Source organism: Terrapene carolina, unplaced genomic scaffold (genome assembly GCF_002925995.2).
Source record: "Terrapene carolina triunguis isolate 2854851 unplaced genomic scaffold, T_m_triunguis-2.0 Scaffold28703, whole genome shotgun sequence".
Classification (NCBI taxonomy): Eukaryota; Metazoa; Chordata; order Testudines; family Emydidae; genus Terrapene; species Terrapene triunguis.
In genome coordinates this window covers 1-11220 of record NW_020693054.1, presented here as the reverse complement: position 1 = coordinate 11220, position 11220 = coordinate 1, and the positions used below count along the sequence as shown (strand labels likewise).

At 52.5% G+C, this 11220-nt stretch overlaps 1 protein-coding gene across 2 annotated transcripts in view; it reads right to left on the bottom strand.

Moving 5' to 3' along the window:
* LOC112122721 (cytochrome P450 2A13-like) overlaps positions 1–7181 on the bottom strand; it is a 10226-nt gene extending 3045 nt beyond the window's left edge. The window contains exons 1-6 of one of the 2 annotated variants that reach the window (XM_026662597.2): positions 6745–7181; positions 6028–6190; positions 3848–3997; positions 1483–1643; positions 997–1173; positions 392–533 (exon numbers count right to left, since the gene is read on the bottom strand). In XM_026662597.2, coding sequence (XP_026518382.1) covers positions 392–533; positions 997–1173; positions 1483–1643; positions 3848–3997; positions 6028–6190; positions 6745–6924 — 973 coding nt within the window. In that variant the 5' untranslated portion in view covers positions 6925–7181. The remainder of the gene's footprint in view (positions 1–391; positions 534–996; positions 1174–1482; positions 1644–3847; positions 3998–6027; positions 6191–6744) is intronic. The other variant, XM_026662598.2, reaches the window with a different exon arrangement.
* Between the last annotated feature and the right edge of the window lie 4039 nt (positions 7182–11220).

Genomic DNA, 11220 nt, shown 5'->3' with positions numbered 1-11220 from the left:
TCAGGATCCGGCCCTGTCCCCATTGCAGAAGGGAGTGACTCTGGAGTCATCCCGGGGAGCTGAGATCAGGATCCGGCCCTGTCCCATTGCAGTCAGTGGTTAACTTTGGATTGACCTGGGGTGAATAGAGGTCAGAATACAACCCCTGGCATTCAGTTGCCATAGCCACACTGGCCCGGCTGACCCGGCGTTCCCTGACCATCGGCTTCCTTTGACTCACGACGGAGCGACACAGACAGGACACAAACTCGCTGCCGAGCTGTGACTGTCCGGCCCCATCTGGAGCTGGTGTAAAGGGAGGAACCGCCGCTGCCCTCAGCAGAGTCCGGCTGATTTACCCCAGCTGAGGATCCGGCCCTTTGCGTTTCCTTTGTCCTCCCTTTCCCGTTACCTTCGATCTCCGGGTATTTCAGCAGGAGCAGGAAGCCGTAGCGCAGGGTGGTGCTGACGGTCTCCGTCCCGGCGAAGAAGACGGAGAGCGCCGTCAGAACAATGTTCTTCAGGAAAAACTCCGAGGAAGGATTTTCCTTTTCCTTTAACAGACCACAGGGGAAGAAAGGGACATTTGAGAGAACTCTGGGGATCAGATTCCCTGCACTCACAGCCGCCAGCGGGGAGCAGGGCCCCCCCGGGCAGGGTGCTGCACAAAAATGGAGCAAAAGACAATCCCTGCTCCAAGGAGCTCACAGTCTCAGAGGATGGCTCTCCATCCCCATTGTATAGGTGGGGAAACTGAGGTACAACACAATGCCATGATTTGACTAAGGCCACATGGGGGGTCAGTGGCAGAGCCCTGATCTCCTGAGTTCCAGCCCAGTGCTTTCCTCAAAGCCCGTTGTTCTTCGCTATGTGTGGGGCTCGATTTCTCTGCCCCAGAAGGTTTGAGGCCTGAACTGACCCCGTTACCAGTTGAACCCCTGGTTACAATCAGGCCGTTTGGTCTCTCAGGCCTGATACTGACCACACTGAGCTGTCCCCTCCGGCTACGGCCGGTACCTGCTGCATTTTGACCAGGAAGCAGTCGATGAAATCCCGAGGGGCGTTGGGGTCCAGGGTCTCCTGGTTCGCCTTCACCTTCCTCTCGATGAACTTCTCCAGCCCCGCCAGGTGCTTGAACGCTGCACGCTGGGGGCCGGGCAGGTAGCGCATGGTGTCCGAGAACATCTCGTAGAGCTGGGGGGCAGGGAGAGCAGAGACCCCACTGAACACGGGGTGGGTTGAGAGCTGATCTATCCATCCCCGGACACACCCCTCTGTCTGTCCATCTCTCCCCATTCACACTGTCCATCCCCCGACATTCCCCTGTATCTATTTCATGCCCATCACTGCAGGTCCCAGGTTTTCCTCTTCGCTGCCCTCCCGACGTTCTCGCATCCCCCTCCGCTCCCCTAGCTAACCAGCGCTCCCCCCGATCCCTGCAGCCCGGGGCAGGCAGGTCTCGGAGCCGTGGGACGTGGCCTGGGGCGCCCCCCCCCAGTGTACCTGCCCCCAGGCCGTGGCGGTGAAGCGGAAGCTCTCATTGATCATGTGGAGCAGGGAAATGAACTCCTTGTCCTCGTAGTCGAACCGGTCCCCGAAGACCACGGAGCTGATGATGTTGGACACCGTGCGGCTCAGGAAGTAGGTGGGGTCAAAGGGCAAACCTAAGGGGGTAAAACCAGCATTGGGTGGGGCACAGGCGAGCCGGGGGGTTGTGCCTCGGACCGTCTCCCCTCCATGGATCCCACAGCCCCCCCGAGTCACTCCTGTCCCGCCACCTGCCGTCTTCACGTGTGTCAGCAGGGGAACGCTCCTGCTACGGCGGGAACTTTTCTGGCACACGGACTGGCCACAGGATCCGAGTCCTCGCTCCCACTTCCTTCACCCTCCCACGCAGCAGAGTCCTTGTAACCCCGACAGGGCTGGGCCCCGGATTCTGGCGGGCTGCACCCTGACTCTCATCGGGGTCACTTCGGAGAGGGGCCAGGGTGTCCCCACGGCGGGGTCCTCGCTCCGCACCGGCCGCTTCCCCGACCCACGGATCCCAGCATTACATTCAAACCAAATACAAACCGTATTAAACACCTGTAAGACCTCAGGTGCAATGGGAGAGGTAGGGAACAAGGACCCCGTCCCATGGGCACGGGGACATTGCACCCGGCCGGCTCTGGGATGGGAGACCAGTTCACCGCCTTTTCCTCACCTGTCCCAGGCCCTGGCTCTGCTGTGGTGGCCCCGGGTCGGACCCCTGCTCTGGCGGTGCCCACCCACTCACACACCGGGTGGCAGGACTCTTGTCCCCAGCGTCGCCCCCGCATTTGGGTCACGGCCCCCCTCTGAGTCCAGCCTGCAAGATCTCTGGTCTGGCGACATCTCCCTGCCTGGGGCCCCACTGGCTCTCCCCAGCCGCTCGCCATGCTTGGCTGCAGGGTTACGTGTGGCCCGGCCGGTGCCTCCTAGCCCGGCTCTGGCCCCGTGGCTCCCCTTGCAGCTCGGCCCCGGCTCCCCCGCAGTGCGGCTGCTCCAGCTCCCCAGCGCTGCCTCCAGCCCAACTGCTTTCCCCTTAACTCTGCCCTCCTCTGCTTCAGACAGCTCCGGCTCACATGGAGGATGGACCCCCCCCCGGGCTCTTAACTCCCTCATTGGCCAGCCTGCCCTGTCAATCGGGCTGACCTTGAGCAGTGGCCTCTCCCCATTGGCCTGGGGGACTGTCAGTCTCAGGATCTTTATTTCTCATTGGACCTACCCCTTTCTTTTGGTACCGGGAGAGGGCCACCATAAAACGCACTGAGCGTCAGTGGGGGCCGACGGTGACCCTTACACCTGGCAGAACTGGACCTGGCGGGTCGGCCCCGCAGGGCCGTGCAGAGGTGGCGTGGGGGAGAACTAGCCCAGCCCCCGGGAGCCGCCGGTTCTCTCCCCGGCTCTGCCGCTGTCTGAGCCCGTCACCGGGAACGCAGCGGCTCCCAGACGGGCCCCAAGCAGCGTGTGGTTTACGGGAGTGTCAGCACAGCCACACGCAAGCCTTAAATCCGCAGGTCCAAAGTTCTTCCTCCGATATTGACAAACGCTTTTTCTGCCTAGCACGGAGATTCGTTTGCTGGCCCAGCTGTCTGTTTATCTGCTCGAAACGCTGGCCCAGCTATTTGCCTGGCAGTTCCCCTTCCCTGCCAGACACGCATGTCCTGACACCTCAGATACACAGGCTACACAGTACATCCTATGGTGGCGTCCTGGTCACACAAGTAATCAGGCAGAGCAGGGGTTTGGGCCCACGCCTCCCAGGCTAGAACCCCACTCGCTGGCCTGCGGGGTGAGCATGGCCCTAGTCCGTGACTCAGTTTCCCCACCTGCGCAATGGGCGTTATGACACTGACCATCTTTACAAAGGTGCGCAGGTCAGAACCTCAGCTGGGGTAAACTGGGGTCGAGGTCAACGGAGTGATGACAATTCACACCAGCTAGCGGTCAGGCCCCATTGACTGTAACGGAGCTCTGGGCGGTTCGCACCAGCTGGGGGTCTGGCCTCATTGACCCCAATGGAGCTCTGGGCGGTTCACACCAGCTGGGGGTCTGGCCCCATTGACCCCAATGGAGCTCTGGGCGGTTCCCGCCAGCTGGGGGTCTGGCCCCATTGACCCCAATGGAGCTCTGGGCGGTTCCCGCCAGCTGGGGGTCTGGCCCCATTGACCCCAATGGAGCTCTGGGCGGTTCCTGCCAGCTGGGGGTCTGGCCCCATTGACCCCAATGGAGCTCTGGGCGGTTCCCGCCAGCTGGGGGTCTGGCCCCATTGACCCCAATGGAGCTCTGGGCGGTTCCCGCCAGCTGGGGGTCTGGCCCTGACTCCCTGGCCCCAGCACCGACAAACCTTTCGTGCCCCGCAAGGCTTCCAACAGGAAATGAGCCTCCTCCAGGATCCGCTCCTCGATGCTTCGCTTCCCCACCCCGAAGTTCCTCAGCGTGGTGATGGAGAACCGGCGCAGCTGCTTCGCCCGCTCCCCGTTGCTGAAGGCCACTCCTGGGGGGGGGGGGGGAGCAAGGAACAAGACCGTGAGGCAGGGGGCCCGGGTGGTGTACTTCAAACCGCGGCACAACGCAATCAACCACTAGGGGACGCTAACGAGAACCCTTTCCGCAGGCTGGTCCTGCCCTGAGCTGGGCTGCGGATTTATTTTATTCCCTGTATCGTGGGGGCAGCCGGCGGCCGGGATCCGACGGCATTAGATGCTGAACAAACATATAACACCGAGAGCCAGTTCGTGCCCTGAAAAATGTGTGTGTGTGTGTGTGGGGGGGGATCTCTCTCCTGCCATCCATCTCCACCCCCCGAAAAACAGAGGCTAGGGACACCATTCCTTACCCATCCTGGCTAATAGCCATTAAAGGACTTAACCACCATGAATTTATCTAGTTCTCTTTTAAACCCTGTTATGGTCCTAGCCTTCACAACCTCCTCAGGCAAGGAGTTCCACAGGTTGACTGTGCGCCGTGTGAAGAAGAACTTCCTTTGATTTGTTTTAAACCTGCTGCCTGTTAATTTCATTTGGTGGCCCCTAGTTCTTGTATTATGGGAACAAGTAAATAACTTTTCCTTATCCACTTTCTCCACATCACTCATGATTTTATATACCTCTATCATATCCCCCCTTAGTCTCCTCTTTTCCAAGCTGAAGAGTCCTAACCTCTTTAATCTCTCCTCATATGGGACCCGTTCTAAACCCCTAATCATTTTCGTTGCCCTTCTCTGAACCTTTTCGAGTGCCAGTATATCTTTTTTTGAGATGAGGAGACCACATCTGTACGCAGTATTCGAGATGTGGGCGTACCATGGATTTATAGAAGGGCAGTAAGATATTCTCCGTCTTATTCTCTATCCCTTTTTTAATGATTCCTAACATCCTGTTTGCTTTTTTGACCGCCGCTGCACACTGCATAGACATCTTCAGAGAACTATCCACGATGACTCCAAGATCTCTTTCCTGATTCGTTGTAGCTAAATTAGCCCCCATCATATTGTATGTATAGTTGGGGTTATTTTTTCCAGTGTGCATTACTTTACATTTATCCACATTAAATTTCATTTGCCATTTTGTTGCCCAATCACTTAGTTTTGTGAGATCTTTTTGAAGTTCTTCACAGTCTGCTTTGGTCTTAACTATTTTGAGCAGTTTAGTATCAGCTGCAAACTTTGTCACCTCACTGTTTACCCCTTTCTCCAGATCATTTATGAATAAGTTGAATAGGATTGGTCCTAGGACTGACCCTTGGGGAACACCACTAGTTACCCCTCTCCAGTCTGAAATTTACCATTTATTCCTACCCTTTGTTCCCGGTCTTTTAACCAGTTCTCAATCCATGAAAGGACCTTCCCTTTTATCCCATGACAGCTTAATTTAGGTAAGAGCCTTTGGTGAGGGACCTTGTCAAAGGCTATCTGGAAATCTAAGTACACTATGTCCACTGGATCCCCCTTGTCCACACGTTTGTTGACCCCTTCAAAGAACTCTAATAGATTAGAAAGACACGATTTCCCTTCTGATGGAGCAGAATTCCCTGGAAACCCCGTGTTCCTTGTCTGCCCCTCCTGCACGTTCACGTGTCTTTGAGGTCTCCACATTTTCATTTTTTATCCCCTCGTTTCTTAACTTCAAGGAGGTTTTCACCGCAAACAAATGGAAACGACACCGAATGAAATGTAGAAGGGGAGGGGATTTTACTGGCTTTCCGCCCCCTTCTAAAGGAGAGCTTTTGCCCTAAAAAAAATTGACTTTGGACCCACTGAGACGTTCCCCTTGCGTAGCCTGGCACAGCTGAGCGGTGGATCTGTCTCTGGCCCTGCGTCGATCGGTGGTTACATAAAGACAACGACTATTTCTGGGATTGCTGGAACGGCCCCACCCGCCCCCTGCTCCACTCTGCCCCAAGATTTGGGCACGTCTCCAGCTGGAGCAGGTCGGGACTAAGTGGATTTTCACCAGCCGCAGCCCCGGCCGGGACCTGCCCCCTCTGCGCCCCCCGGCTCGCTCCCCTCCCATGGACGCCACTGACCATAGCCATGGAAGAGCCAGTCGAAGGTGGCTTGTTTCCCGCGCCCGCCGAAGTCCTCGGCCTGGTCCACCAGGGCCTCCGTCACCGCCCGGTAACCGCACAGCACCACCACCCGCCGGGGGCCCAGGTGGAGGGTGTAGACGGGGCCGTAGCGCTCGCTGATCTGCCACGGAGACGGAGACGTCGTGAAACGCGGGGATGGAGCATCAGGGACACACAGAGACATGGGCCCTGCCCCTCCTTGCCCCCCCACAGAGCACCCCCAGCCCTCACCTCTCCCCCTCCCATCAACCAACCCCTCCCCATCCGCACCATCCACCCACCATCCCCCCCTTCTGCTCCCCCGTCCCAGCCCACCACCTTTCCCTTCCCACACTCCCCCACCCCATGACCCCCCCGCCCACACCCCCAACCCTTGCCCCTCTCCCCCACACAGCAAACCCTGTCCCACCCCACTCCACCCCACCTAGCCTGCCCCTCCTCCATCCCTCCATGCCCCACCTCTGCCCCCCGACTACCCCCTGCGCCTCTCCCCAGCACAGCTCCCCCTCCCCAAGACCAAGCAGGTCGGAGGCTCTGCGGCAGGGTTGCCAATTTTGGTCGGACGCATTGCTAGCGATGTCATCACATGAAATCATCTTTGATGAAAGATGAATCTTGAATTCCTGGAGGGTTGGCACCACTATCTGTGGGGCTCCCCGGGACGGGGCCACCTACCTTCATCAGCGACTTGCGCATGTCGCAGAGCTCGACCTGCAGCAGGTTCCCGAGGAGGGGCAGCGGGGTGGGCCCCGGGGGCATTTGCCCCCGGCCCTGCATTTGCCGCCAGGTGGAGAGGAGCACGAGGCAAGACAGGCCGATGGCCAGGAACAGGGTGACGGCTCCCAGGAGATCCATGGCGGGCTGGGAGCCTCTTGCGCTCCTCTGCCCTTCTCCGCGCTCCAGCCCGCTATATACCCGGCCAGCCGGGCCCTGGCATCGCTGCCTCTTGCACAACCCGCTTGTGCAACTGTGGTTTGGCTTCCCTCCACGCCCTCCCCAGGGAGGGCTGGGAGAACAAGGGATTCAGGGTCCTGGGGCACAAAAGCTGCAGCAGGGTCACCGTTTGTCCCTCCTCCCGTCGGGCCGCTCCCCGCTTACAGCAGGGAGGTTTTTCCAGTTTGACTAAACATCGATGCCGGGGGGGTGAGGCTGGGAAAGCTTCAGCCAAAGACATGGAGCTGGAAGGAGCCTCCTAGCCCAGCCCCCAGGCAGCGCAGGCCACTTCCCAAACGCCACCTTCCCGCTAGTTCGCCGGTTCGCACCCCGCTGCTGCAAAACCTCTCGGCTGGGATGGTGAGAAGCCTCTTGAGTCGTGGCCAGCTCCTGTGCCAACATTGTCCTGTAGCTTCTCCACCTCTTCTCCCTGCCTGGCGTCCCCCCCGACGCATGTGGAGAGGGCAATCGGATTTCCCTTCATTCTCCCTCGTAGGGTGAGTATTTTAAAGCACTCAAAACCAACCAACCAGTTTGCCACAAAATACTTGTAAAGAACGCCACCCCTTTCTCCTGCAGATGCCCCGAAATCAGACCCAGCAACAATTTAAGCATCAAAAGCAACTTTTTAAAACGGTTTTTGCACAGAGTAAAAACCCCAGTGGTTTAAATGCTCAAAGCCACTTTGCAGCAAGTACTTTTCAAGAAACCCACACCTGTTGCCTGGATATGCCCCTAAATCACAAACAACTTTAACCATTTTAAACAGACACACAAAAGCCCACATTATGCACAGAGTAAAAATCCCGGGATTTTAAACACTCAAAACCAAACCAACAGTTTGCAACAAAATACTTTTAAAACCCACAAACAATTGAAGCATCAAACGCAGGGTGGATTTGATTTAAATCGAATTGATTTAAATCATGATTTAAGTCACTAGTCAGGAAGACTTGATTTAACCATGGATTTCTACATAAAAGTGCATTCTTGTTAGTTGTTGTTCTTCACAACTCCGAGATAGAGGTAGGTTTCATTTTTAGAAGGTACACACTATACATTTTTAAACAATGATTTATTTTGAAAACTTTTCAGATGAGTTTTACAGCTATATCAGAAAATGAATGATTGTTTGGTTATTTCATTTACCACAGGTAATTGAAGCAGATATATATGAAGTCATTGGGAGGTGAACTATCTCCAATTCAACGGGTTAATCATTAATATTTGGAGGATTTTCTTGCCAGGCTGTATTAGGAGGAGAGCATCACCAGACAGACATTTAAATTGTTTTCTCTAACTAAAACAGCAACGTTAAGTATCTGGATTCTTTTCTTCAACAGCAAACATAATATTTTAACAAAACAAGCATCTCCAGACTTCTTGTCCTTGTCCAGATCTATTCTACCCCCAACATTCTTCTGTTCATTGAACTTTTTGAAACTTTGCACTTTTAGAGAGAGGTCAGGGATTGACTCCGTGTACACAAATGTGCAGAGGGACAATAGGGTTGAGGTCTGTTATTTTCTCACCTCTATATCTTATTGATTGATTTATTTAAAAACATTTTTGCTGTTAACAAGCATCTTATCTCTGGAGACACAAATCCGCAGTTTGAGAACTGCAAAACTAAGCATCTCTGATGGTATCTTCTAGACTGAGCACTGAGTCCCATTGGGTAGATAGAAAGATTAACCTAAAGAATGTATACAGAAGCCTGTGGAACCCTATAAGATTGGGTCCCTAATCCATGAACTATTGGAGCTCATTTACCAAACTTTTCTTAAACATTACATGAATATATTATCTGATACCATAGAATTAGAATTTATAATCCCTATTCCATGATGAGATATCATTGAGCTATAATGTATCTTAATTAAAACGATCTTTAGATAAAATGCTTTTTGAGGAAAAAACATCAAAAAATCTGATTTAAATTAAAAAAAAACAGGTTTTAATTTTTTTTTAAAAAAATCATTGATTTTTTTCCACCCTGATCAAAAGCAACCTTTAAAACCATTCGAACACGCACACACCACGATTTGCAGATAGGGTTGGATGTATTCCTGGAGGTTTCATATGATCTTTTAATTAAAGATTAATCTTTACTTCCCGGAGGGTTGGCAACCCATATTTGCAGAGAGTATAAAACCCAATATTTTAAACACTCCAAACCAACAGTTTGCAACAAAATACTTTTCAAAAAAAAAAAGCCCCCCACCTGTCTCCTGCATATGCCTCTAAATCACCAACAACAATTTAAACCAAGTTTTTAATCCACTGACACAAAACATATTTTGCAGGGTGAAAACCCCAGTATTTTTAAAACACTCCAAACCAACACTTTGCAACAAAATACTTTTCAAGAAACTCCCACCTGTCTCCTGCATATGCCCTAAATCACAAACAACAATTTAAACCTTAAAAACTACTTTTTAAAGACCCATTTTTTTAAAGCCCCCACACATTAAAAGCCAATTGCAGAAATTTACCTTCCAGCACAAGGTAAAGGGAGGCTGGCACGTAGTGATTCTGTCTTTTCCCTAATATGTATTTGGGCCTTTGGGTTAAAGAACAAGCAAAATTGTAGTTAATATTATTCCCTAAATACATCAACCCCCTGTACAACCTGGGTAATACATATTGAACACCACTATACGTAACATGGGGTTTTACCTGGCCTGGGGAAACAGCTTGAAGTTGCTCCTGTTCCATGCTAAACAGATCACAGGGCAATAAAGACATCTCTCATCATTAGTAAGGACGGCCCAGACAAAGACCAGATGTCCGTTTTCAAAGGGACAGTCCCTTTTCTTGGGACTTTTTCTTACATAGGCGCCTATTACCCCCCACCCCCTGTCCCGTTTTTTCACAGTAGCTGTCTGGGCACCCTACATTATAGAATACACATTTCCAGAGTTCAAAAAGCAAGCAACATAGCTGGTCTTGCAGTCCCACAGCAGCCATTCTGGTCAAACTAGCGTCTCTTATAAGGAGACCGTCTCCCCCTCTCCCTCAGGTTTTCATATCATCCTAACTCTTCGTTTCAAACCAGCGTCCAAGTCTGTAGCTAGCAGGCTGATTTGATCACTACAACTCGGCATTCAGAGCTACACAAGGAATTTACAAACGTTCCCTTTTGTGATCTGCAGGTACAAATTAAATTGTCTGCACAACTGGGATGCTTTGGGCTAACTTCTAGTGAAAAGACATTTTCCTCTTTTCGGTGACAAAGCAGAACACTGCAGGGCCTTCTCACACCACTCACAAAGCTCCTTAGCGCGTCCATGTTCCCTGTCCGGCCGGGGGGGCCTTGCAGATGTCAGGGAACGAACGACTTAGGGTATTTTTTTCATTTTAAATGTGCTTCTTTCCTGCTCGAAGTTCAGGTTTGTTTCAAAATGAAAATGGAGCTGGCGCAACCATAGTAAACACCCTACAAATCCGCGTCGCTTGTAAATGTCTGAGCATTCGTGCATCACGTTCTGATTTGAGCCAAGTACGGGGGAGGTTGGTGAACCCTTCCAGCCTTTCGGTTTGGGGTCTGACCCTTGTTTGGTTTTGAAGCTCTCTTATTTTTAAACTTTTAAGGACTTTGAGCTGCTAGAAAGCCTGAACCCTAGTGTTTTATTTTATTGAATACATTAATCAGAGCTCACCATCCCCACCCACCGATGACGGCGGGTGAACGCTCAGCAAACCTCATTACTGTTTAACCTTGGTGGACATAATGACATCTTGACTGAGGTCTACAGACTCACCGAAGGCAACAGAACCACCCCAGCTATTTCAGTAGGAGGTGGTTAAATCAAATCCGCTCAAGAGGGTTGAGTCAGCTCTATTGTATTCAAACGCACGTCCCAAACATCCCTGATTCATACTGACTATAGGAGCCTTTTTCCCCTTTATTTTAAACACCTTTTGTGTGTCCCCCTCACCCGCCCGCCCCTGGATTCCATACCCACATTTCAGCTCTTTGCTGTAAATTGCTCTCTGTTCTCCAAGGCCCAACAGCTGGGTTCTCACAAACTCCTTGTATTTAAAAGCCATATGGCCTCAAAGCGAGATGCCCCATCAACATTTTTCTGTGATTTACGGGCCACGCAGAGCGTCAACCAGAAACCCAGACAGTCACCGAGCATTATGCGAGGCTTGGCCGCTGGCCATTCTCTAACTTAATGCTTTAAAAATAACAGGAGTACTTGTGGCACCTTA